General features: G+C 40.8%; 1 protein-coding gene across 7 annotated transcripts in view; it reads left to right on the top strand.

Moving 5' to 3' along the window:
- The window catches only part of SPATS2L (spermatogenesis associated serine rich 2 like), a 160,855-nt gene that overhangs the window by 74,533 nt on the left and 59,195 nt on the right, over positions 1 to 27,127 (top strand). For 6 of the 7 annotated variants that reach the window (XM_025893937.2, XM_025893930.2, XM_025893953.2 and 3 more), the window contains one exon: positions 5,274 to 5,334. In XM_025893937.2, the coding sequence (XP_025749722.1) occupies positions 5,296 to 5,334 (39 nt within the window). In that variant the 5' untranslated portion in view covers positions 5,274 to 5,295. Of the gene's footprint in view, positions 1 to 5,273; positions 5,335 to 24,711; positions 24,864 to 27,127 lie in introns of those variants that run through there. The other variant, XM_025893945.2, reaches the window with a different exon arrangement.

Here is a 27,127-nt window from a genome sequence, read left to right as displayed (position 1 = left end):
TACCCTGGGGGCTGGCGAAATGCTCACTGCTGAGCTGCCCCCACGCCAGAGCTTAGGCTTCAGTCTGTCTAGCGAGGGGCAGAAAATTGGCATTTCTAACAAGTTCCTAGGTGATGCTGATACTACCCTTCTAGGAATCAAACTAAAAGCAGCTACTCCAGTACAGGACTTTCCAATAGAAACACAGTGTAAGCCACACAGGCCATTTAAAATTTTCTAGTAATCACCTTTAAAAAAGTAAAGAGAAATGGGTGAAATTAATTTTAATGTTGTATTTTATGTAACCCAATATGTCAAATATTATCATCTCAACACATAATGGATCTGAAAAATATTGAGACAGTTTACATTCCTTTTTTGTTGTAAGTTTCTGAAATCAAGGATATATTTTACAGTCCCAGCACATTCCAGTTCAGCCCAGCCACATTCAGATCTGGCTTTGCATGAAAATGACCTGGGGAGTTGCTTTTCTCAGGCCTCAACCCCCTCAGACCAATTGGCACTGGGTCCCAGAACTCCCTATTTCTGAAAGCTCCTCAGTTGATTCTGATGATCAGCCAGAAAGTCAAGTTGATCGCCATCCTCTACCAACTTGCTCATTTTCCCTCTCTGCACCTTATTGTCAGGATGTCTGCCACTTACTTGTCTCCTTCAGCTACATTATGATAATTTATGAAATACTCTATTAATAACTCCAATTATGCATTATGATCTTTATGCTTTTATAAATCATGAAAGAATTTTGCGTAAATGGCCTTGCAAAAAATTGCTAAAATCATTATTTTAAAATTTTTCTTATATATTACCTCTGGTTCCCTGAATCCATGTCAAGAAAAGTGATGTAGTACCTGAGAACAAGAAAGTGAATCTAAAAGCAGTAATAGGTTTCAGAGAAACAAAAGTGAAACTTCATTCCTGTCTACACAGTAACACACGAGGGAAACAGAGTCAGAAAGCAATTTGGCATTTCAATACCTTGTTTTCACTTTTTATGTTGTATATGATTGCGTGAGAATTAGAAATACATATATTTTTTAAACTCAGAGTTTGGTAACTGATTGACATATATATTGAATTTCACTGATTTGTATTAATTAGAAATGCTGAAACATATTTGCCAGAATTTGTGCTATTCAGATTTATTTTTCATAAAGAATATTTATCTTTGTTATAAACCAATAGATTTTCTGACTGGCGTTAATGTATATTAAGTAAGATCTTTGCATAATGAGTAGTTCAGTTTGATACAACTTTGTACATGAAGTGACTAGTGGTAGCCATATTTACGGATTATTAATTTTGCACTGGAGAAGTATATAGATGATATATGAGTGATAAATTGTGAAATTCTTTTCTTTGGGATTGATATCTTTTCCTAGTAAATTTTTGACTATGGAATACACACACACACACATCTAGAATGAAGTAAGAGATTAATCTGTTATTTCATAAATAAAGTTTCAGTCAACAGTTTTCTTGATCTTTACTTTTCTCTAGGATATATATAAAACTTAGATGATATCTATGTATGTTTGTAATGTTATTACTGAAAGCTAAAGTACAACTTTAAGGAAAAAAATTTCAAGCAATACCTAAGCTCTTGAAATGTTACATCGATATCAGAATTTCTGGTTATTTTAATTTTATATTGATTGATAAGCACAGAACACGTATTTATGGATTTGAATAATTGGGCTTCAGTAACTGGTCAGTTCTGAGAACACTCTTAAGTGATAGTAGGAATTAGAAACGGGATGCTTTGCCAAGAAGTCTCAGAGATCCCTGTACTTTTCTTCTGGATTTAAAGCTCTTTTGATCAAGGTATGTTAGGATATGGGCATCAGTCCTGTCCGATAGTGATAAACTACCATGTGTGGTGACCAAGTGTGATGCAAGGGAAATAAGGAGGTCTGTTTGTCCCAAACACCTGTCACTCACAGCATTAGAGTCCTCTCAGATTAGCTAAGGGGTCTGCAACTCTTAAGTTGCCAAACTCTGGGCTTATTATTTTGGAGGAGGTGACCATATGTGTCCTAGAGGAAAAGTTCTTTAACTATCTAAGTTAAACAATTGAGGGATGCCTGGGTGGCTCAGTCGTTAAGCGTCTGCCTTTGACTCAGGTTATGATTCCAGGGTCCTGGGATCGAGTCCTGCATTGGGTTCCTTGCTTAGCGGGGAGCCTGCTCCTCCTCCTGCTTGTGTTCGCTCTCTCTCTGACAAATAAATAAATAAAATTTAAAAATAAGTTAAACAATTAAGATTCAGATCAAATTGATCAGACTGTCCAGATGGAGTTCATGGCAGAAAACAGAATCCCAAAAGAATAGAGGCACAGCACAGTTTCATTTTCATAGGGGAGAGAAAGTCAGCTCAGGAAAGGTAAGGAGCATAGGATGGCATGCCACTGTGAGGTGTGCTTCGGAATAATCCAGAAGGACTGGTGTCAAACTGAGGGTGTGGACATTTAACAAGGACCTTCAGCACACTGATGATCAACCTTGCCCTAACGTTTGTCCTTAGCGATAGAACTCAGTTTGACTGTCTAGCCATTTAAACTCTTAATTCTTTAAGGCAAACCAAATTTCTATTCAGACTAATATCCTTCATCTAGTTTCCATAACTGGAACTATAGCTGATTCCCCCATCTCTCTGTTATACGCCAGCCAGCAGAAAGCCTTGCTGTGGAGAGGGCATTGGAATCCACCTGGAAGGTAGAGCCTGTAGACGCAGTGCTCCACACAGGCAAGAAGGATTAAGAAAATAAGACGGGCAAAGAACAGCCCCTACCAATATCTTTATCTTATCTTTCCATCTGAGAGACCTATAATAACCCCTTTCCATCCTCACAGCCAGCTTTTCCTTACACACACACACATACACACACACACACACACACACAAAATGTAATTAATCCACTGGCACCACTACCAAAGAAGAGTCTTCTTGAGTTAGACTTTGAGGTCAAAGAGAAAGGGAATTGCCAAGGAGATATATATAAGTATATATATTAATTAAAAGAAAGGTACATATATATGTGTATGTTTTTCGTCTACAAATATAGCACACAATTCAGTGCTACAGCCTTCTCAGATCTCAGAAATTTTCTGTCCTCAATGGAATTCTTCCCTGATTCCTCTGTGGATTATAACACTCCAGCCTTAGAAAATGCTTCACACCCAAATCCTAGACATCAAAGCAAAACAAAAACAAAATGCTTTTTCTATCAGATTTCACACATCTATAATGGCAAGATTAGATGTGTCCAGAAGATTTAGCTAATCTAGTCTAATGAAAGGAGTTGTGGCTCACAGATCTATCCTAACAAATAACACTAAATCCAGCTGTCACCCTTGATCCTTCATAGTTCCATAGGTATAACCCATATCCGCCCCTCCCCCATCCTTGTTTCCTCTCTCTCTCTCTCTCTCTCACACACACACTGTCATGTGCAGAAAAATCCATGGGTGTACACAGTGTGTGTTTACATGCCAAAACTTACATTTGAATAAGAAAATCAACCATCAGAAAATAATCCCATTCTCTGTTACCAGTAACTCTCAGGAGGAGCAATAAATGAGAGTAAAATTCAGGTATTATTTGCCAGCTAGTATTTTTTTTTTAAAGATTTATTTATTTATTTGAGAGAGAGAGCGACAATACAGTGCAGGGGGAGGGGCAGAGAATCTCAGGAAGACTCCCTGCTGAGCTTGGAGCCAAACTCAGGACTCAATCGCATGCCCCTGAGATCACGACCTGAGCCAAAACCCAAAAGTGGGTCACCTAAATGCCCGTGCCACCCAGGCTGCCCCCCTCCCCAGCTAGTATTATTTGCTTTCTCCCATATGCCAAGTCAGAGCATGTTGAATTTGCCATTTGGGACAGTTATTTAAATGGGAGCTGTATTCAATGGCACGGACACTCTGCAGAGCATATGGAAACGAGCTGTCTTACTGGGGATCGAGTTCTCCGAGTCTCTTTTGCTAGTGTGCCCAAATGCATGTGTGAGTGGCATTATCATTTGGAAACTTATGAAAATGAAATCTTACTGTTTATATATCTGATAATATATAATAATATATCTGTGTGGATTTCCTATTTGAGTGGTAGTAGGGTTAAGATTACATATCGCCAGGCTTTCATCCTAAATCAACAAAAGATAATGGATCTGAATGTATGTTTTATTTAAGACCTAAGTTTAAAAGAAAATAGTGTGGAGAAATCAGAGTGTTATTGCAAGTTATCCCGGAAATGTATCAACTCTAGATACTCTCATTGTAGCATGAGTCAAAAAGAATATAAGATAGAGTTTCAGTGGTTCTTGCTTGACAAAAAGCGTTAAACATGCAAATAGGGAGTATATCGATATCTTGGCCTATCCTGCTGCTAATTTCTGAACCAATCTGTTTGCCCATTTAAGTCATTTATGCTCTATTCCAAAAAAGAGATTGAAACTATTAAAGACTTAAGTTCTGTCTTCCATAATAATGGTGAAAGATTTAGACCAGATGAGAAGAAAGAAAACACCACCACTTCTTATTAAGAATAGAGATCTTCCCTGAGTGGGTCACTTCACAAAGAAGATTGGACACCAGAGGTAGAAAACCTAAAGAGTTTAGGGAGACAGAAAGATTATAGGCAATTTTAACCCTCCATTTGATAGAGGTCATGAATTGATGGTCATTAAAGTTATGGTGAGGGAATATATAGATACGCCTTTGTCTGGAGGGATGGTCATATGTTGATAGGTGAAAAAGCCAGTTTATAAACAGTTATGGACAGTGTTTCTTATGTTTGAATCTGGAATCATTTATTCTGTTTTTTCCTTGAGAGCTTTGGTATAGTTACGTATATGCAGGAAAGACTCGTTAAATGTTGGTTATTTTAACTAGAGGCAAATAAGGGTTTGGGGCAGCAAAGATTGGGATGACAATGCTCAGTTAAAACAGGCACGCTTTTCCTCCTCCCCCTGTTCTTGACCACCTTTCTTTTACTCAGTAAGAAACACAGTTTGGGTGCACACCCATCTGTCTTTGTCCTTTTTCATGTCCATACAGTATGAATAAAAGACTTTACATTGTCTTCTAGAGTTACCGTGACATGCTTTTTGAACATATCTAAAACAAAGGCTTAGCTTGAACGGATTTTTACATTCTAAAATGGTATTTATGATTATGGCTGAACGGAATTGTTTACTACGTTGGGAGAAAGCATGAAAGTAACACATTGAAAAGTTCAATTTTAAAAAACTTTAACCTTTTTTCCCTTCTTTATAGGGCTCATTCCACTAGAAGCAAGATGGCTGAACTCAATACGCATGTGAATGTCAAGGAAAAGGTATGATATACTTATACATTGGCTGTAGAAACTCCAAACTGGATAGTCTCTAGCTAGTAAAAATTCAGTTACAACGGAAGAAGGGAAAAATGGTTTTGGGGGATACATAGTAAGTTTGACGCACTAGAAAACCACTCAACAGAGAGAATCCTAATGAGCATTTGCCGAATGTATGTTAAGCATATTATATTCATTTTCTCACTTAATCTTGACCATAACCCCACGAAGTTAATAGTATTGTTATTCTCATTTTACAGGGGGGAGAACTGAGACACCGGAAAGTTAAGTAATTAGTCTAAGTCCATATAGCTAGTGAGCTCCAGAGCTGGGATTTGAACCCAGGCAGTGCCCTTGTACAGCTCATACTGGGTTACATCTGAGGGCTGGGGTATTATGTTACATCCCCAGAAATGGCCTCATAGAGAGATGGCCACAGCATTACCTAGTGGTTGTGCTGGATAACCTGTAACGTTTCTTTCAACACGGACAGTTCGTTACTCTGAAAATCCCCCCTTCTCATTATTTGTTGGGGGCTGATTACACTTGAAAGCCCTTCCGAGTCTTGTCCTCCTCTGTGGAGTTTCCTCCCCTTGGGGTTTCAAAACCCCTCACTTCCCATGTATACTACCTTACTCTGTTAGCTCCTCATGATCATAAAGCATAGACCATATGAGACCATGGAGATAAATTTGTCCAAGCCATTCATCTGGCACTGTGGAGACTGAGGCCCTACGAGAGATTTGTCCATGGTTGTACAGCAGAGTAGGAAGGCCTCTCCACCTTCCACAGGGCCACCTCCCACCTCCACTAGATTGTAAACTACTTGAGGGCAGGAGTTTGTCTTTCACGTCGTTGTTTCCTCACAGTACCTAAAACACAGAGTGAAGGATGGGAGCGGTAGCATTTGTGGAGTCCCCAGTTTTTTTCTTTCATTTGGCAAAGATGTATTGGACTCCTCCTTTGTGCCAAACACTGTCCTAGATGCTGGGATTATGGCGCTGAACATGTAGATGAGGTTCCTGCTCCCATGTTGCTTGCTTTTTAGGACAGGGAAACGGAGAGTCCATTTTGAGACCATATAAATCCACACAATCATTTCAGATAGTGGTACAATAAGGATGGCTGGGGGAGGGGTACCTTAGGTGGGGTTGGTCAGGGCAGCCCTCTCAGAGGAGATGACACTTGAGCTGAGATGAAGACAACAGGAAAGAAACACCATGCAAAGAGCCAAGGGCAGAGCATTCCAGATAGAAAAGCAAAAGCTCTGAGGCGGGGCAATTTAATGTGTTTGGAGATCGAGTGGTCAGCGTTGCCAGAGTGTGGTGGGCAGAGGGATGGTAGGGGGAGATGAGATCAGTGAGCGCGGCGGGAGCCAGCGTGGGTAGAACATTGGCTCTTTGCCTGTGTTCCTGGGCCTCCACAGGATCCGTGGGTGGAATCCAGGGTTCCACAGACTGGCATGAAGAAAAATACATTTTCATCTTCCCTCGCATCTAGATGAAATTTAGCATCTCCTTCAATCATGAATGCAGGTGGAGGAAAAAAATCCACATTTGCAGCAGGAGTATCTGTGACTTTCACAACTAGAAGTCACAGATACTTTCAAATCAAATTACATTTGTTACAGATCTCCTGAAAAATGTTGTTTGTTCATCACTACTTCAGAATTACTATAGTTACTGAAACTGCTGCTACATCACGTTATTCGATGTTAATAAAGGAGCACAGTTATTACTGTGGCATAGTTTTTTATTTCAATATGAATGGTGGTTGCCTTTATAATCATATGTATTTTATTTAAAACATTCTAAGAAAGACCTCGTAGGCTTCACCAGACTGCCAAAGAGGGTCTGTGCCCCAGAAGATTTAGAATCTGAGATGGAGCCATGTAGCGCTTACTCAAAGGACAAAAGTCACTGCTGAAAGGTTTTAAGCAGGAGCATGACTTGTGTGATATTTTTTTTTAATTTTTTTTCTAAAGATTTTATTTATTTATTATTTGACACAGAGAGACACAGCGAGAGAGGGAACACAAGCAGGGGGAGTGGGAGAGGGAGGAGCAGGCTTCCCGCGGAGCAGGGAGCCCGATGTGGGACTCGATCCCAGGACCCTGGGATCATGACCTGAGCCAAAGGCAGACACTTAACCGACTGAGCCACCCAGGTACCCCTGTGTGATATTTTTTTTAGAGCTCACCCTGGCTCCGTCAACTACTTGCTACCTATTTTATAGATCTTCATATTAAATAACATTCTGAGGACATGGAGGCTTAAGGTGCAGTGACTTGGTCAAAGTCAGACTTTCAGGAAACGTGGAGGAGTAGGGATTCACACTCAGCTGTGTCTGGTTCTAAAGCCTGGCCTCTTTGCACTGCACTTCTACATCCCAGAGTTTTCCACCAAAGTACCCCCAGGGCACAGAAGAACAAACCTGTGACCCCAGGTCTCTGAAAACATGGCAAAAAACTTTTTCCACAACATACAGTTTATTTGGAGTCTTATGTGATTATCATAGAAGTTGATGCAAATTTTTTAGTCATTGTATTCTGTAATATATTCCATATATCATTTTAGTACAAAGTTGTTTTTACTTATTGAGAATTGAGCAAAGAAGAGCAGAAAGATGTGCCCCTTTTACATCAGGGCTTCACATTCTTTCTGACTCCTAGTCACATTCTTAGGTGAGACTGTGTTTTCCGGTTTGAGAAGTTGGGTCCAGCACCACAGTGCTGACCAAGGATTGGCCCCTTTCCAAGTGTCTATTGATGGATGGATTGGACAGCTCCTAAAGTTGGGTTATGGGAAGGAAAAGCACTTTAAAGAATCCGAGTCATAGTAATTGATTCTTTGCCAAGCATGGCTAGTTGGACAGACCAATATGGTAGGCTCAGCAGTAAGAGTGTCTTATTCAAAACAGAGGTGGCACGGCGCCTGGGTGGCTCAGTCGTTAAGCGTCTGCCTTCGGCTCAGGTCATGATCCCGGGGTCCTGGGATCGAGCCCCACATTGGGCTCCCTGCTCGGCAGGAAGCCTGCTTCTCCCTCTCCCACTCCCTCTGCTTGTGTTCCCTCTCTTGCTGTGTCTCTCTCTCAAATAACTAAATAAAATCTTAAAAAAAAAAAAATAAAACCTTTAAAAACAAACAAATAAACAAGCAAAAACAAAACAGAGGTGGCATCCAGCCAGTAAAGGGAAGGAGGCTGATCTGTCAGCTCCCAGACCACAGAGGTTCAGTGTGAATGCTCCATGCATTGGCTTAGGCGCCACATCCATCCACTTGTCGTGATCACTGTCATATATGCACAGGAAGGTTAACAGTAGTTGGTGTTTTTGCCATTGCACTTCAGTGACTTATCAAAGCGCGGGCATTATTTTGAAAGAGGGTGATGTTTAAGTTGTAAATATTATCAATCTGCATGACAATGAAAGTAGAACTCCTCTAACTCGGTTAGTAAATTCCATCTTCCTATATCAAAAGGTTAATAGATTTCTCAACTCAATAAAATAAATCATAATAAGCAACTGAAAATTCTGATCATTTATAATTTTACATTGATTTGTTTTAGTACATTTATTTCCTTTAGTTATTAGCTTTTATGGCCTTTGTATGATTAGTTTGTTTCTCTGTCACATGAGCAATGACATTTTAGTTCTGGAAATTAAGAATAATCACAACTGTTATGTCTTAAATTATCAATTACAAGCTTTTAGAGACCTGAGAACAGATCTGTGCAGTATTCTTGTAAATACCTAGCCGAGGACTGTGGGAAATTAATACTTAACAAAAGCCTTGTGCTGAAATGAGCTCATCAGTTACCTAGCGTGGATCCACTGTTGGATGAATTGAAAAGGAGTAGGTACTTTGGTGAGGAAATCATTTCTGTCCTCGGGCAGCTTTTAGTCCAAAGGAGAAACTAAGAACTTAAGGTTTAATATCCAAGACAACAGAAATTCACAATTGACACTCTCTGTGGCTGTTTCATTTTAAAATATCTTTATATTAGTGGATTATAACTGTAAGGATTTAAATTGGAAGTATCTTGGACTCCAAATTCAGTCTCAGTACGTCCTCTGAGATCTGACCCTGTCTTCCTTTACATCTTGTTTATTGTTGCTTTCCCGCACGCCCCCTTCCGTGCCACCATCCTGACGTTGAATGTTCTGCCTGTGGGCCTTTGCAAAGGCAGTTTACTCTATATGGGGAGTGTCCTCCTCAGGAACCTGGCCCTCATTCACTTCCCTTTCAGGAGCTCTTTCAGAGGAATATCTCCCTTGTCTTTCTTCCTGCTTCACCTGAATTCTCGTGCCCTCCTGTTCTCCTTTGAGCATCTGCTTTCTGTACCAAAACCATTATTCAGATTGTGATTGTTAGTTGTCATCTGCCCATGCGAGACTGTGTGCTCCTTGGGGGCAGGGATTGGGCCTCTCTTATCTTCATATTCTTGGTTTTGACACATAGTTGACCCCCAAATACAATTGGATAAATGAATGGATAATGAATGAATGAACATGCCTACTTGAATAGATAAGCTCTTTAGAGACTACATTTCCCATTCACAACATTTTGCAAAATCTCGAGCCTTCTGGAAAACTGAAATATAGGTTAATGGAATTGTCATCTTATTTTGATACTCTTTGCTATTAAATAAAGCAAGTTTTAAATTGCTTCTTAAAACAGAAAGTAGGGTTACATAGGTTGACTAATTTGTAGTTCTGCAAAAAAGCAACATCTTTATAAGATGGTTATCAAATACAGGTGGCCTCAGGAAGGTTTCACCATAACAAGTGAGGTCCTTTGGTGAGTAAAACTAGTCATATCCTGATGTACCAAAAAAAAAAAAGGAAGAAAAAACATCTCCACATCTCACTTTGTTAAGGAAAGATACCAGAACAAAATCTTTACACTAATCAGGGACCTTATATTTTGGACATACTCACTTTTTACAACTCTTTTCTAAATGACATATTTTTTTAAGAATTTCAATACTAGAAGGGCACCTGGCTGGCTCAGTCAGTTAAGCATCTGCCTTTGGCTCAGGTCATGATCTCAGGGTCCTGGGATCAAGCCCCACATCGTGCTTGCTGCTCAGTGGGGAATCTGCTTCTTCATCTCCCTCTGCCCCTCCCCCTGCTTGTATGATCTCTTTTTCTCTCTCAAATAAATAAATAAAATCTTTTAAAAATAATGATAATAAAAAAAGAAGTTCAGTACTAGAAACTCATGGATGAATTAAGGATAGGGTCTCAGTAGTGACTATTATATTATTTCTCACGTAAAACACTAGATTGTCAAGCTAATTTATGAAATTTTATATGTAATTCTGAACTAAAAAATTATTAGAACAGGCATAGGCAAAATAAAATTTTTAGTCAGATATTTTCATGCATTATTATAAATCAGTTTAAATAGAATGCAATTCTGTTATCGAAAGCAGAGAGGATACTTGCTTATAAAATGGGGTTACAAAATAATATTCGCTGACTGTCCAGGTATGGACTGATAACTAATTCTAACAAAGAGTGATCCCTAAGCAACCTGAGGAAACCTTGTATGCTGAGGAAGTGATCTCCAGTGAGGTAAGGTCATGGAGTTCAGAGACAGAGGCAGAGATTACCAGCCCCCCGGTTACTAACAGTCTGGAACAAGTCACCTAACTTTTCTGGGCCTCAGTTTCCTAATCTGTAGACCGGCCGTGGTAATAATACCACCTAACAGAGTCAGCAGATACAATGATAAATTGAGCTTTATGAACTCTTAATTATGTAAACTCTAAAAGATCTGAGGGGAGCTCATCTATTTAGTTTACAACTTAAAAAATGGAAGAGGAGCTTTTTAACATTTTTGTTTGGAACTCAAAATACAAATTTACATAGAACCGAGATTAGAAAAAAATAAATAAAAAGCCCAAATGAGAAAAAGAACATAAAACTGGACTTGACTTTTTCAAACAAAAATTTCATAGCTGTTGGTGAGCCTCACAAAAAATCTGTGAGGCCTGGAAAACAGAATGATATGGAAATGGGGACTAGCTTAGCCTAGAATATCCTTGCTGACCTGTACCACTTCGTGTGAATAGCTCTTAGAGCTGTTAACATTACGGAGGTAAATTGGGTGTAAACAATTATCATAGTCATTAAAATGAAGAACGAAGAATAGAAAAGGCGAGAAGAGCCTCTAGTCTACCTTGAGGACAGAGAGGGCTCATTTCTGCAGATGACCGAGACAAACTGTGTGTCCTAGAGTCTGTCCTCAACAGGTGGGCAGATGTCCCATTTTATTATTTTTTTTCCTGTCACTATCTTGATCTGTGTTTTACAGTGTACTGAAATATAGTTCAAGTCTTTATGTGAGGTGGGGTATGGTCGGAAAAATCCAAGCATCTGATTAAAGAAATTTTAGCAGGATCAGAGCACCTGTAAGATACTAACTTCATTTAACAGCGGACTTATTTCATAGGATGTGGGACAGTTTTAATGATATGCTGTTGTGTTTGTTTGTTTAATTCCAGTATAGCTAACATACAGTGTTATATTAGTTTCAGGTGTATGATACGTAGTTGTTTTTAAAGACCAAATCATGCAAGCTTTGGGGCAAATCTTAATTTCATAATTTTGTAAGGATGTGCAAATCAACTGAGCCCAGTCCTTGGATTCAAACAGCAAAAACACGAACCACACAAACGGCTTTCAGCTTTCACCATGGACAGGTTCTTGTCATTATTTTCTCATAGGAAGGGGTCATTAAATTTCCCTTTCAAAGAAAGGAGAAACATTGACAACAGTTATTGCCTAATGCTTATGTACAGAACTGCTGTTATTGTTGCTTGGCAACCAGAAGAGATTTGACAGGGAGTCTAAAGGAACTGAATGAATAAATGGAAATGTCAGCATCAGTTTCAGGGGATAAGAAGAAATTTACTATTGCAGGATTAGCATCACATTGCTTCCTCCGAGCTACATGATTGGAATTCACAGTGTTTCTGCCCTGCTTCTCTTGTCCTCCTCCTTCTAGCCTTTTGCTGGAAAAGGAGCCCCTCTTGCACCATGGCTGAGAGGTGTATGTAACATAGATGGTTAATGCTAAAGTGCACAGGAGCACGCCAAAAATGAAAACCCTTTGGCAGCAGGGGAAAAGTTACCTCTCTTGGCGATCCCTTGGAATTTATGGGCACTTCACCAATATTCTAGCTATTTCTCACAATGATCCTTCGTATTAAATTATCCAGTTGATACAGATTTTTAAAAATGACAAGGCTACAGTGGTTTCTTTTCTTCTGAACTTGAGCACTAAAAATCTGTCCAGATATGTTAGATTAGATTAGATTAGATAGATTCAGCACTTAAAAGTGTGCTGCTTATGTTATTATTGAAGCCACTCTTTCTCTATAAGTCCTTCCTCTACAACTTGATTACTTGTTCCTTATAAACACAAATGGACTTTTTAAATTAGTTGTGTATTTAAGGGCTCCTGTAATAGTAATATCATAAAGTTTATGTCCCTAAAATATTTGTTAATCAATATTTAGCTAGATAACTGAGCCAAGATTCTGTAATGGTGGTTCTCAGCTATTAGGAAGAAGGGAGGAGGGAGTGGACCATGCCACCCTGGTTTGGGGCAAGCACTGGAAAGTCAGTAGGGAAAGAGAGGAGTAATTAGAAAAAGCTTATTTGTGTTCATTTGAGTCCTCCAAGAAGCAGATGCCAGTATGGGATTAGATGAGCAAGAGATTTCTTGGGGCTCGGGGCAGTGAGGGAGTGCTTATAAAAGAGAAGGGAGAGGAAGCCTGAGCAAGCAGGGAGAGTCTACACACTTCCATGCAGGTCTGGCGTCTTTGAAAGAGAGGGAGAAGAAAGGAAAGGAAAAGCCTGGTAGGAAGAGTCTGAGCTTGGAGTGCAGTTTTAAGGACGTTTCCGATGATGGGGAGTCCTGGGGCCGAACCTGCCCACTGGGTAAGCCCTGCATCCCTTAGAAATGAACTTCCACTACTGCCTGCCACCACAGTCACTGGCTGGGAGCATCCTGTGGGGACTGTGGCTTGGGTTCTGTTCGCCTTCCCGCAGCAAGAAATTTCCATAGCATCACGATATTCTAGAGTACAACAACATTTTATAATAAAAAAGAAAACAAATACATATTTTGAAATTCACTCACTTAAGAGAAAAGCATGAGATTTATATATTCATTGAAGAGAATTAATAAAATGTTTGAGAACTACTGTTAATTAGTAAATTAACATGCAAACTCCAGGATTTCCCCTCCCTTAGCCAGCTGAGCCATACTGCCACTAGTATAGGGAGTATTAACTTCTCCAGCAAATAATAATTTGGGGGTCCTATTTTCTATTAAAAATATACTCTATTTCTAATCACATGTCAGGAAACAAAACATGTTAATTCTGCTGAAAAACCATGTATCCTTTGGTAGATACCTCTCTGGACTTCAGTTTCTTTATCTGCCAAATGAGGGAATTCATGCAGTGGATTTCCAAATCCTTTCTAACTCTAATGTTGGATAAATTCATGGTCTTTCCCACCTTAGAGGTGTCTTACAAGACCGACAAGATGGACTGCGTCACGGGTCGGAGAGCCTGGAGGCAGTCTTAGCTCTGATACAAATGAGCTGCCTCAGTTCAAGTGTAGGACATAACCTCTCTGTACTCAGTTTCTTGTAACATCAAGAAATTTGATTAAACCAGCTCTAAAGTCCATTTATGGTTCACTGGTAGGGCATTTCTGATGTTACCCTGTGTGCAGACCCTTCAGAGCTCTGCTCCTCAATCCTTGAAGATAACTATCGTAAAAAAAGGATTGAAATGATGATGGGGATCAATTGCATAACCTAAAGCTAACATTTTTTTCTCTTATTGTGGTAAGGACATTTGGCATGAGATCTACCCTCTTTAAGTGTACAATGCTTTATTAACCATAGGCACAGTGTCGCACAGCACATCCCTAGAAATTAATCATCTTGCAAAACCGAAACCTTCTACCCATTGAAAAGCAACTTCCCACTCTCTTTTCCCCCAGACTCTGGCAAGCCCTGTTCTTACTCTCTGCTCCTGTATGAGCTTGACTGTTTGTTTAGAGACCTCATATGAGTGGACTCATGCCGCATTCTTCCTGTGTCTGGCTTATTTCACTTAGCAGAATGTCCTCAGAGTTCATCAGTGTGGTCCACATAAGACAGGATTTCCTTCTCTTTTTTTTAGGGCCGAAGAGTATTCCATCGTATGTACATACTGCCTTTCTTTATCCACTTACCCATCAATGGGCATTTGTTAATGTTTGGCTTTTTTATTGGCTGAAATTGTAATTTTAGCTATTCAACTAAGACTGAATGTGCAAAAGAGTTTTAACTCCCTTTTGCTGCCTTTAGAGGAAAAGCAAACAAACTAACAAACTCATAAAATCACCAGGAAAACAAGTCACAATCAGTGACTTTTTACTGATGTTTAAACCAGTACGCCTCTTTTGAATTGGTCAAGCCTGTTAGAATTAAAGCATAGTGTGTAGGTGAAAACAAATACACTTCCCCCAAAGTGAGTGTTCCTGGTTTCCGTGGCGTTTAGACAGTCTCCTTACTTCACACCACAGTGAAAAAATAGCCACAGTTGATATAATTTAGAGATTAACTTAACTCCTTTATTCTGGTATTGATTAACAGGTAATTAACTCCTTTATTCTGGTATTGATTAAATGGTAATCGTGACTTATATCTTCCTGGTACTCTTTATCTGAAAAGTTCTGTGAATGAGCAAGGGAAAAAAAATCCCCAGAGTGAGAGTGGATGTCAGTAATTATCTTTTCCCTCCAAAGTGGAGACCTTAAATTCCAAAGAAAAGGAGAAAAGATTTTTACTGAATATTCTAAGTTAGAAGCAGAAGATCAATTAAAAGCATCTTACTTTTCTATTCTGATTAAAATCTCAAAAACAAAATCCCTTGTAAAAATAACATCGCCTCTTTTTCTGTGCTCACTAATAAGTCCAAATGTGGAATGCATCAGGGAAAGTAGCTAGACAGAATATTTACCTAAGTCCTAATACTGTGTGGGTGTAACAGGCTGGCTGAAAACACTTCCGGTGGACTCAGGGGCTCACCCTGCTCTAAATTCTGTGCAAATCTAACTGTAGTTCTGAGAAAATATGAGGAATCAAGCACAGTTATAGTAAACTTGCAGGGATATGCTGAATCCATGCTAGCTAAATGGGTGAAATGAAATGTGTATAAAGCTCATTGCTTATCTCAATATGGATTAGAGGGCCACTGCTGCTAATAGCAGCCATGTGATTTTTTTAAACCTCCAAGTATCAGATTAAAGGTCAGAATTCTAATATGAAAATTGTATCATGGACTAAAATTAAAAGATTTAAGACACTTTGGTTATCTTTTTTTACTATCTGATTTTACTATTAATTTTACTATTTCTTTAGATAGGAGAAAATCCATTTGAGTATCTCTTGCTCTACAAGTCATCAGGTTATTTCTAGGAATTAAAGAAGTTATATAACTTTAAGCTATCAATTTTCATTTAGTATTACAACAACCATTCAATTAATTTTCTTTTTTTCCCCTCAAATGTTCAGCGACTTGACAAAGTGTAGACCTATAGAATTGATGGAAAGAAATCTGGGTGGTGGTGGTTGTTTGTAGGTCGTATTCTCCAATGGCTTTAACAACATTTCTTCCTTTGAGAGGTGGGGTCTGTGCCCCTCCCCTTAAAATTAGGTAGGTTTTTGGAACTGGTTGACCAGGGCAGTAAAAAGGAGGTAACACTATGTGACTTCTAAAGCTAGGTGATTCAGCCTCTTTCTTACTAGTTGGGACACTCATGCTGGTCCTCTGGGCTGCTATATAAACAATCTAACTGTTCTAAGCCCACCAAGGTGTGAGGAAGCCCAGACTAGCCCATAAGGAGAGGCCACATGGAGAACACCTGAGTCTACATAAGGAGAGAGAGAGAGAGAGAGAGAGAGAGAGAGAGATGCCCGGCCAGACCCCACCCGCACCTGCATCCATCTGCTTGGCTCTACCACCTCCTCCATCTGTCTGCACCAGAGACCCCAAGCCAGACCTACACAGCTGAACTCCCAAATTCCTGACCCACAGAAATGTTGAAAAATTACAGGTTGATTGTTGTTTTAAACCACAAAGTTCTGGGGTGACTCTCTATGAAGCAGTAGATATCTGGAATACCCTCTCTAAAGTTAGCAAAAAGTGTCCTAAACTAGAACTGATACTTTTGAAGTTATGATGTTGCATAAATAATGGAGATTATTTAGTGCACTAGATAGTGCACTCAAGTAAATAAGTTGGTAGGTGAGCAGTCATACCTAAAAAGAGGTCTGTCCTATGCCACTCTCTTTTTCTTACACACTGTCCCTTACCTATCTAGGACTTCCCTTCTGTTTCTCATCCATGGTTCTCAGTTTCTGGATGGACATTAGAATCACTAAGAAAACAAAAAGTAATCAATGACCAGGCCCATATTGAATTGTTGAGGATGGGACCTATGTGTAGGAATATGTTTAAAATTCATCAGATGATTCCACTTTGCAGCCAGGGCTGAGAACCGCTATTTGATGCCGACAGTGACCAAATCTGTTTTCCTGGCTCGGATCCTCCTTGGAGCAGCGGTTTTAGAGACTGAGCTGCTTTCAGGTATCTGGATATGTGGAGACCTCACAAACCCCTCAGGTAGAGTGCTGCCCCTCTACCAGGGCTCTTTGTCTCTCAAATGACACCATATCACATAAATGGTCAAGCCAGAAACCTGGCTCATCCATAGTTTTTCGCCTTCCTCATTCCTTGCATCTAGTTAAACACCAATCAGTCACTTCTCCCAACTGATTTGTGAGTCAGCCTCTAAACTGCCCCATCTTAGTCTATTTTCTGTCCCCTGGACACTGCATTAGAATCCTGCCATCCACTTGACCTCCTGCTGCTCATCTATATAGAAACAACGGTGACCTTCTTAAATATGCAACTGTCACTCTCCTCTTCTGAGTAAAACCATTCAATGGCTTGCCCTTAGAATAAGGCTCAAAATGAAAGGATGGCTTGCAGAGCCCTGCACAACTTTGCCCCATGCCTTTTCGATCCAGCTTCATCTGAAATCTCCTTCCTTTTAACATTTAATCCTCCCACAGTCCTGGAGCATCCTGGCTTTGAACGTGCTTCTAGTCACTCTGTCCTGTCCATTACTAGATGTTGTGTGTTCTTCTTGGAACACTCCATTTCTTCCCCCATGCCCTCTCTTGGCCTTAATCACCCTTCATCCTCACTTCTCGGATGGGGCTTCCCTGATTCTAGATTAGAATAGGTTCCCTTGTTACTGGTACCCAAAGCGTCTTTATTTTCCCTTCTGTAACATTCATCGAACATCTGCCTTCCTACGCTATAAACTCCAAAGCCGGTCAGGGGTGTGCCTGCCACGGCGTGCAGTCCAGCTTTCAGCATAGTCTGTACATGGTGACTGACTGAATGAATAAACAAATGAACATGGGTTAAGAGGTAAACATCAGTTCTGAAGGAAGTTCTCTTAGTAATTCTCTGGTCTCTGTACTTAGCTCTGGCCCATCCAAACTTCAAATCAATTTGGATAAGATATAGAAGATATCAACTAATTTTCAAAATGATACAAAGTTAGACGGGATGGCTAATGCATTCCCTGTTTTGGGGGGGTGGGCAAAAGCAAGGTTCCAGGGGATAACAGCCAGCTTGAGGGATGGGTCAGAATTTACGGATTGAAATTTAACAAAGACGAATGCAAAATCCTACCCTTGCACTCTAGTTGCTGCACAAGTATAGGACAGGGGACGCTTGTTGCTGAAACGATCCAGGGTGTGTTAGTAGCAAAGTAAGCTCCCATTTCAGCCAGTAGTTGATGTGACTCCTAAGTGCTAATGCCATCTTAGATTCCTTTAGTGGATAAATGGAGCCCAACGAGGACAGGTGCAGGTCCTACAGTCCTCTGCCCTGATCCAGCCACTCCTGCTACAGTGTGCTTCTTTTAGAACCACATTTCAGATACACTTAGAGGAGCTTGACCAGGGGCGTAAAAGCTTGGGAAGCACCACTGATTTAAAAAAAAAAAAAAAAAAAGCTGAAGAGCATACATTTACTCCATAAAAGATGGCATTCTGGGGAACACTTTTGTTCCTCGAGAAAAGTGAAGGGCTGGTCTTGAGGAAAATGATTATATTTACACTTTAAAAGATGAGGACCAAGGACTGGCAGTATCTAACATCCCTTCTCTGGCCACATCCTTCTTATCATTGGCCTCTCTCAGCCTCTCCCTCTCTTGGACATCTGCTCTGTGTTCTTGACAGGATCCCTCAGCCCTCAGCCTCTCCCTACGCTCAGCCCATCATCCCCCTTCTTAGACCACAGATGCCTCAATCAGCTACATTTATGATTCTCAGTCCCCATCTCCTGAGCCCTAAGATGTACCACTGTGTTCCTTAGAGTTTGTAACTTGAATCCTTCCTTTTCTCTGCTCCTGGCTTCCTGAGAAGTGCTAGGGAAAATCATGACAAATCTGTGCTGTCCAGTGTTCGTGGACCCTCACTCCTGCTCTTCATTCTTCCATTTATAAAGGCCACTTCTCTCACCTCCCTATAAGGCAGCTCTAAACCTGTTCCCACTTTTTAAGGTCCGAAGCAAGCACTAAAACTCTCACTCAGGAAATAGTTTCCTTACATTTTTCTCTTCACAATCTCAAATTTGCATTATGTCTTCCTTTCTCAGAATTCCAAGAATGAGAGAGAAGAAACTCCACTCCTTTCCAAAGCTTGCTTTTCCACATGGGTTTTGATACCATTTGTTTTCATTTCCTCTGGGACTTTGTTTCATAATTCATCTCCTGTCTTTCCTCTGCTCAAATTCTTTCTCATTGCTGGCTCCTGCCCTCAGTCAGATAAACGTGCTCAACCATTTTGGGGAGATTAATTGTGCAGTGATTGTTTTAAGATGGTTTGGAGAGAGGTAAAAACCAAGCCAGAAAATTCAATCAGAAGGCTTTTTCCAGAGTCCAGGTGAAAAGCAAAGGGAACCTGAGAGGGGTAGTGAAAGGAAGCATAGAGAACATGTGAATCAGAGAGGATTTTGTTGTCAGAATGACTCTTGTTTAGTTGTTATTTATGACTTGGCCTTATTTTCCCTCTGTTTTGCCAGTTCCTGGAGCAAAGATTGTGTCAGATTCACGTCACTTTACCTCACGAAATCTGGCTTGAATGAATAGTTAGAATTCCCTCAAAATATGTGTGTATGGTGAGGAGTGCTGCTCTTTGGAATTTGTATTTTTTTTTAAGATTTGATCTATTTATTTGAGCGAGCGAGAGAGAGAGCATATGGGGTGGGAGGTGGGGGAGGAGGGAGGAGAAGCAGACTCTCCCCGCTGAGCAGGGAGCCCAACACGGGGCTGGGGTTCGATCTCAGGCCCTGAGATCATGACCTGAGCAGAGGCTTAATCGACTGAGCCACCCAGATGCCCCTGGAAGGTGCATTATTTTTTTTTAAAAGACATTAGTTGGCAAGCAAGGGAAAGACATCCCCATATTAGGAAGAAGAAAGGGGTAGACCTTTGCTCCTCAAATTGTGCTCCATTGTATGAGTTTCCTTTTGCTGTAGCAAATCACCACAAATTTAGTAGCTTTAAATAACACAAATTGATTATCTTACATTTCTGGAAATCAGAAGTCCAAATGGTTATCATTGGGCTAAAATCAAGATGTCAGCAAGGCCTGTGTTCCTCTTTAGAGGCTCTAGGTGCAAAATTTGTTCTCTTGCTTTTTCTAGCTTCTAGAAGCTGCCTGCACTCTTTGGTCATGGCCCCTTTCATCTTCAGACTTAGCAATGGCCTGTCAGGTCTTTTTCACATTGCATCACTCTGACATTGACTCTCTTCCTCCTCCTTCCACTTACAAGGACCCTGTGACTGTATTGGGACCACTGAGATAATCCAGGATAATTTCCCCATTTCAAAGTCATCTGACTAACAACCTTAATTCTGTGCAACCTTAATTTGTCATGTAACCTAACATATTCACAGATTCCAGGGGACTGAGACATGTATGTCTTGGGGGGCCATTATTATGCCTACCACATCCTTGGATAAGCAGCATCTACATCACCCGGGAGCTTATTAAGAAATGCAGAATTTTGTGCTCTGCCCCAAGCATCTGAATCAGATTCTGCATTCTGATCAGATTCCTAGGTGCTTTGTACTTTAAAGTTTGAGAAGCCACAACTAGCCTATCTCTGAGATCTTCTCTACTTTAAACGTCTCATGATTCTATGAAAATTGCATTTTTTTCCACTTTCAAATCTTCATTATTCCTTCTAATCCTGGTTTCCTGCCAAAAAAAAAAGTTAATTTTGATTTGTACCCCTGGTGTTAATTCCCAAAAAGTCAGCCAAGTAGAACATGACAACACCTCATGCATATTTTTTTGCTGGCAGAAAGTAGATGTTAGAAAAGGCAATTAAATTATAGAATTATCCGTGATGCAGAGGTACTGGTCTACAAAGAGTATTTTCTTCCTCAAGAAGATTCATAAGAGAAGTGCCTTCATTAGTGTGTAGATAGTATTAGTGGTCCAGCAAGTGAAGCAAAACGTACACCAATGAGCTGTTTTTAAGGTATCTCTGAACGGCTCAGCATTTGAGAAATGTGACCAAAGCTGATTATAAAATTCCTTTCAAAGTTGCAGGAATGGCAAGCCCATAAATAACTCTGGTTCCTGCTGATGTGAAAAGGAGGTTGCTGGCTGTTTGATTGCTATCCTTATTGTAGGGGATAAGATTAAGCTGCAAGAGTGCAAGCTCCTCAAGGCTAGGACCAGCCATATACAGTGCCTGGTACCTAGGAGGAACTCCACCCATTTTGGGCTTGAATACTTTTTAATACTGCAATACTTTACGCTGAATTTCAGAAATGCACTGGGGAAAAAACGGATAAATAAAACTGGAATATTTCAGTGGCCATCTCACTAGACTCCCTACTTCCTTCAGTTCATTCAGTTGTTCATTCGCCAATTCAACAAACATTTGTGAATCATCTACTGAATGCCACCCATTGTTCTAGTCCCCCATAAATACAAAACTATGGTCTCTTTCACTCAGGAGCTCATATTCCAATGGGACAAATAGTCACATGAGTAATTATGCCAACTTGAATGCAGGAAGAGGTATGTGAACAAGGCTCATGGGCCTTCTCCACTCTGTCCTTCACATTCTAACTGGATTTATCTGCAAAATCGTCCATTTCTCCTCCCCTTTGCCAATTGAATCAATTATTTGGCTTTATTATTTTTATTTTCAGCCCTAGCTGCTAGTGTAGCATCTAAGCACTTGCTCCTTATTATAGAAAGTGAAGCCCTCTCAAACTAGTGTAAATACAAGAGAGGTTATTAGAAAGGTCTGGTAGGGTCTCATGAGGCTTCAAGAAACGTTAAAGAAGCAGGGAAGTCAGGAAGTGAGGCAGCTCCAGAACAGCCCCTCTTCATCTCCACTCTGTTCTCTCCCAGTATGTCAAATAGTCCAGACTCCCCAGGCTGACAATCTGATTAGCCCACTTTGTCTTTTCTGCCAGACCACTTCCCGACCCCTGTGATCATTGTCACTACATCCTGATTGCTTCCTTCATATCACTCACTTAGCATGAGTTGCAATTATATACATTTTAAATTTACACATTCACATGTTTTTTCCTCTATAGGTTTGTTGTGACCATATCTGTTTTGTTGCTACTGTAACCAGCCACTAGTACAGTGCCTGATCATAGAAGGCATTTAGTGAATAAATAATGAAAGAAGGAGCAGGGTCTGGGGGTGGAGAAAGCACATGTTGTTAGTTACCATAGAGATGGGCTTCCTTATTGTATATCAGCTTGCGAGAGAGGGACAAATTGAGAAGAGCCCTGGGTCCCCTGACTGTTCAGTGAGGCTGTGCAGGAAGTTTCTTAAGAAGAGAGGTATCCAAGTAAGTTTTGGCCATCACCCTAGCCACTTCAAAGACATGCCAGAGGGACCCTTCTTCTCCGTGGCCCAATGTAAATGTGCCAACACTTTTTAAAATTTATTGAGCTGCTAATATATGCCAAATTCTATATCAAACACTTGACATGCATCATCTCTTTTCACTTTTACTGAGACTCTAGCAGGTAATATCCTCATTTTACACCTACAAAACCAAGTTTTAACAATTTAAGCAGTTCCTCCTAGGTCCCAGAGCAAGCATGGAGCAGGATCAAGATTAGACCCAGGTCTATTTAATTCCAAAGCTTTTTCTGAGACATTTGGCTGTCCCCTCTGTAAAGTATTCTCCCTTCCTCGGGCAAACGTCACTGCTTCTTTCTCTGTAGTACCAAGCACCTTATTCATAAAGACAGCACAGGCTCGCTGGACACTTTCAGGTACAACGGTTCTGGCCCCACTGCTACACTGTCCCTCTGAGGGCAGGAACTGTATCCGGTTCCCTTCTGTGTCCTCAGGGCCAGAGGACACAGAAAGTAAAACTACCAAGTCTCCTAAATCTCCTTCCCATCTCTGTTACTGAAATTTAGAGGACAGATGCATATTCTCCCTACCCATATAATGTTGAGGTCATACCACAGTCCGCTGACCCACCCCCCCACCCCCCGGCCCCTGTTATGTGGACGGTAAATGCAGAGTGATGGGAGGGCCCAAACCTGCTGGCAGGATCTTCCTTCAACTCAAAACAGCAGCTGGATATAGCTACATGTTGGCATTCTCTCACTCAACAAATAGTTAAGTATCTACTACATACACGTTATTAGTCAGGCGGGGTGGGCATGCTGATTATGCAGAAAGGTCTGAGGGGAGAACTCTTGCCTTCATGTCACTTACCATCTAGTAACCACAGCACGTACACAGGATAGAGTAGAAGGTGCCAAGTGGAAAGAGACACCTACTGATAAAGGCTGTGGGAATTGAAAGGAGGCGGGATGACTTCTGGCAGGGGTAGTAGAGAAGGACTTCAGGGAACCCGTGTAATTTCAGCTGGACTCTAGGATTTGGACAAGCAGACACCTCCCATGTCAAGGGCAAAGCTCACAGAGGCGGGGGTGGGGAGCTAATACTGGGCGGGATGGGGGGGTTCGTTTGGAAGGGCTGGTTGAATGCTAGGTTGTAGAGCTGTAGCTTTCTTAAGAAAGGGAGTGAAATGGCCGTGATTATACTTCAGGAAGTTCAGTCTGGCAGTAGCCTAGCAATGAATTTGCAGGGGAGACACTGGAAGCCCAGGGAGCAGTTATTTTATGTTTATTGGAGAATACTGGGTCTTTACTGATCACACAGCTGTGTAGGTGGATTGGAAACCTTGGTCAGAGCACCATTTTTGAAACTCAGACATAGTCTAAGTGACTCATCAGTAAGCCAAGAAGAATTTGTAAGGAGTCATCACAGACAGGCTCACAAAATGCACACTGTGAACGAGGAAATCCGCTAACAGCTCTTAAACCAGACAACTCAAGTCTCGGGGAGGCAGGTTAATGTGGGAAACTGAAACCAAACAGCGTCTGTGAAAGCCACCCGGCCCCGCCGCCTGGAGCCGGCGGACCGCCAGCAGGGCGGGCCTGAGGCAGAACGGGGCTGAGCCTGCCCAGCCAGATAGAAAGCCCCAGAGAGCGGAAGGCACGAGAGATTAAAACGCTGAAGGTGAAATCAAAACAACTTCTCAGGGGCAAAAGGCAGATTTCTCAATTGCAAATTGAATTTGCCAAAGCAGATTTAAATTAGTAGAAGCACAACAAGGGAACAGTGATTCGAGAAAGGTAAAGCAGTTGCTTAAAGGAACCGCGGCCGAGTTCGGGCTCCCGCTTGTCACCGGACAGCCTGCCCCGCCGCCTGGCCCGCCCCTCCCGGACCGCGCTGCCGGCGGCGGCAGAGCCCCGGGGGAACGCAGTCGGTGCGACTTCCAACAGGGGGCTTCGGGGGGCGGGGGGGCGGGGGGGAAGCTGCAGCCGCAGGCTCACCAGCTTGGGCTGTGGCGATGAAGCAGGGGCTGCGGGTCTGCGGCCGCGCCAGAAAGTCTCCGCAAAACACTCACTGCGGGCGTGAATTTTATGAGATCCCGGTACGCAAACCACCATTAGTCACGCATTGATTGATCCGCGCCTCCAGGAGCTTCAGTTCCAAAGGCAGAGAGGCGGCCTTTCAAGGACAACCTCGCTATCACCCCGCCTGTGTCATCCACTCCTTATTTTTAAAGCTACTTCATAAATGAGGTGTTTTTTAGATTTAAACGCGTGGACCCCTTCTAACTCTCCTGCATCGCGAAGATTGACACCCTGAGTTTCCTGTATTTTTACGGGCACACACGGGCACACCGGATTTCTCCATCTTTCTCAAAGACGTTTTCATTGGAAAACAGATGTAGTGAATTTATAAATAGGAAGATGGGAAAACAATACTCCTCTCTTCACATTAGCCAAGCCCTGCGATTAAAGCAAACACAGAGCTTGGCCCAGAAAGTCACTAGAATTCAGCATCACTATGGAATATCTAAGGGTAGGCAGTTCTTTTTTCTTTTCTTTTTTCTCATTTCTTTAAAACGGAACGTTCCTGTCTTAAGTATCTTCCTCTGAGAATTGTATGCAATATTCATAGTTAGATTTGATATCAGAACTCAGTTATTGGCAATTTTCTTAGGATATGTTTAGAGCTAGGATATCTAAAATGACAAGGATAGATGTTTTCTATATCTGACCGTGATTGTATTTTTTTTTCCTTTTAAAGAGGAATAGGCAAGAGTTGTATAAATGTCTACAAAGGCAGTGTCTCCATAAGCTGTGGTTTGTGTATTATATTTTACCTTAACATAATAAAATATGTTTTGCAGAGGAGAGACTGGAGGCAGGGACAACAGTTATTTTATGTTTATTCCATAATTCTGGCTCTTTACTGATCACACAATTGTGCAGGTAGATTGAAAACTTTGGTCTAATGTAATTATAATGCAGTTAATGTAATTAATAACTAATCATTGCATTATATAGAAGGGTATGGCTGATATAGTAATAATAATGATAATTATTAAGAAATTTTATATAATACTAACCAACCTTGAAATGCTAGAATTTTATTTAAAAGAACTACAGGGATGTCTGGGTGGCTCAGGCGGTTAAGCGTCAGACTCTTGGCTTCAGCTCAAGTCATGATCTCAGGGTCCTGAGACAGCCCCCACCCATGCCAGGCCCCGCACTCAGTGCAGAGTCTGCTTAAGACTCTCTGTCCCTCTGCCAAATAAATAAGTCTTTTTAAAAAATAAAAAATAAATAAAAAGAACTACATTAGAAGGGTAACATGTAATGTTTATGCATAACTCCAGTGGACTAGTAACTACTTGGCCAATTGTATCTGTTGTTGGACACACGCTGTTAATGACTTTCCTGGGCTGGATGAAGGTGTTTTTGTTCTTGTTTTTCTCTCGGCTTCTCTTTAAAAGAGACAGAGAGAAATGGGGAGATATTGGTTAAAGAGTACAAACTTCCAGTTATAAGAATGACAAGTTGTGTGGATCTAATGTACAACATGGTGATTATAGCTAATAATGCTGTATAACATGCTTGAAAGTTGTTGAGAGTAGATCTTAAATGTCCTCACCACAAAAAAGAAATGGTAAATATGTGATGGAATAGCGGTATTAGCTAATGCTGTGGTGCTAATCATTTCTCAGTCTCTAAATTATCAACTGTATACCTTAACTTACACAATAATAGAGATAGAGTGAGAAAGCTATTTTTCTAACCCTATGAATGAGTAAGAAAGGACAACTTCACAAAAGAAAGGATGGTCAAGGGATGCCCACAAGACCTAAATCCTTTGCATGGCCTTGTAGGCCCTGCATAATGTAGGCCCTGCCCATGACTGGCCTCATCTTGTATTATAAAAGTCTCAGCCGCTGCCTCCCTCCATCCTCCCCTCCAGCTACTCCTTCCTCATCTGGGCCTCACTCCTCAGTCATGCTGTTCCCTCTACCTAAAATGCTTTTCCCCTTACCTCCTACCCATCTCTTCTCACTTGTCTTTCAGATGTTAGCATATGGATGTAATGTCAAGTCTCCCTGTTATATGATTGTATGGCATTAATCACATTGTATAAGTATGTATTATTTGTGTGATCATTTGATCAATGTATACATCCCTCTTTAGTCTATAAGTTCCAGAAAGTTTGGTGCCTTGTCACACAGTAGGCATACAAAAAAATTTTCACTGATTGGATTTTTAAAGAGGGAAAGGAGAAAAAGTAGAAAAGAACTTGTATCTGAAGAAAATTTTTTTAATGTGTAAGCTAAAAAGCTAAGAACCGTAAAAGGTGAGAATAGAAAAAAAATTAAAGGGATCTTGAGTCACATACATACAAATACATATAGTATATTAGAGTCCTTGGTAAAACCCACATGTTTAGCATTTATGAATGTCAAATTTCAAAACCAGCTTTCTGATCAATAATGTCAAACCTCTATAACTGAGGTACTCATAGCCTGTGCTATTTGCTCATGATTATCTAAATAGATCTTGTATACAGATCTATATGAAATAGGCTGCCTATTTTCTGACATAATTGGAAAACAGGCTATACTGCTTAACTAAATGTTCTGGTAAATAGAGTCACGTTACACATATCATACCCATATAATCCATAGTCCATGAATTTGATTACAGTAAACTGTATGTAACTCTAAAACTCAATTAGCCATAATTGAACCATCGATGAAAACATGTAAAGATTGTGCAGCACTTTTGTGATCATCATTATGGATACCACTTACC

The sequence above is a fragment of the Callorhinus ursinus genome, unplaced genomic scaffold (genome assembly GCF_003265705.2).
Source record: "Callorhinus ursinus isolate GAN/ISIS: 27379988/994484 unplaced genomic scaffold, GSC_fseal_2.0 scaffold2, whole genome shotgun sequence".
In the NCBI taxonomy this organism is placed as follows: domain Eukaryota; kingdom Metazoa; phylum Chordata; class Mammalia; order Carnivora; family Otariidae; genus Callorhinus; species Callorhinus ursinus.
Note: the sequence above shows the minus strand (reverse complement) of the source record. Positions and strands in the feature narration are given on the sequence as shown.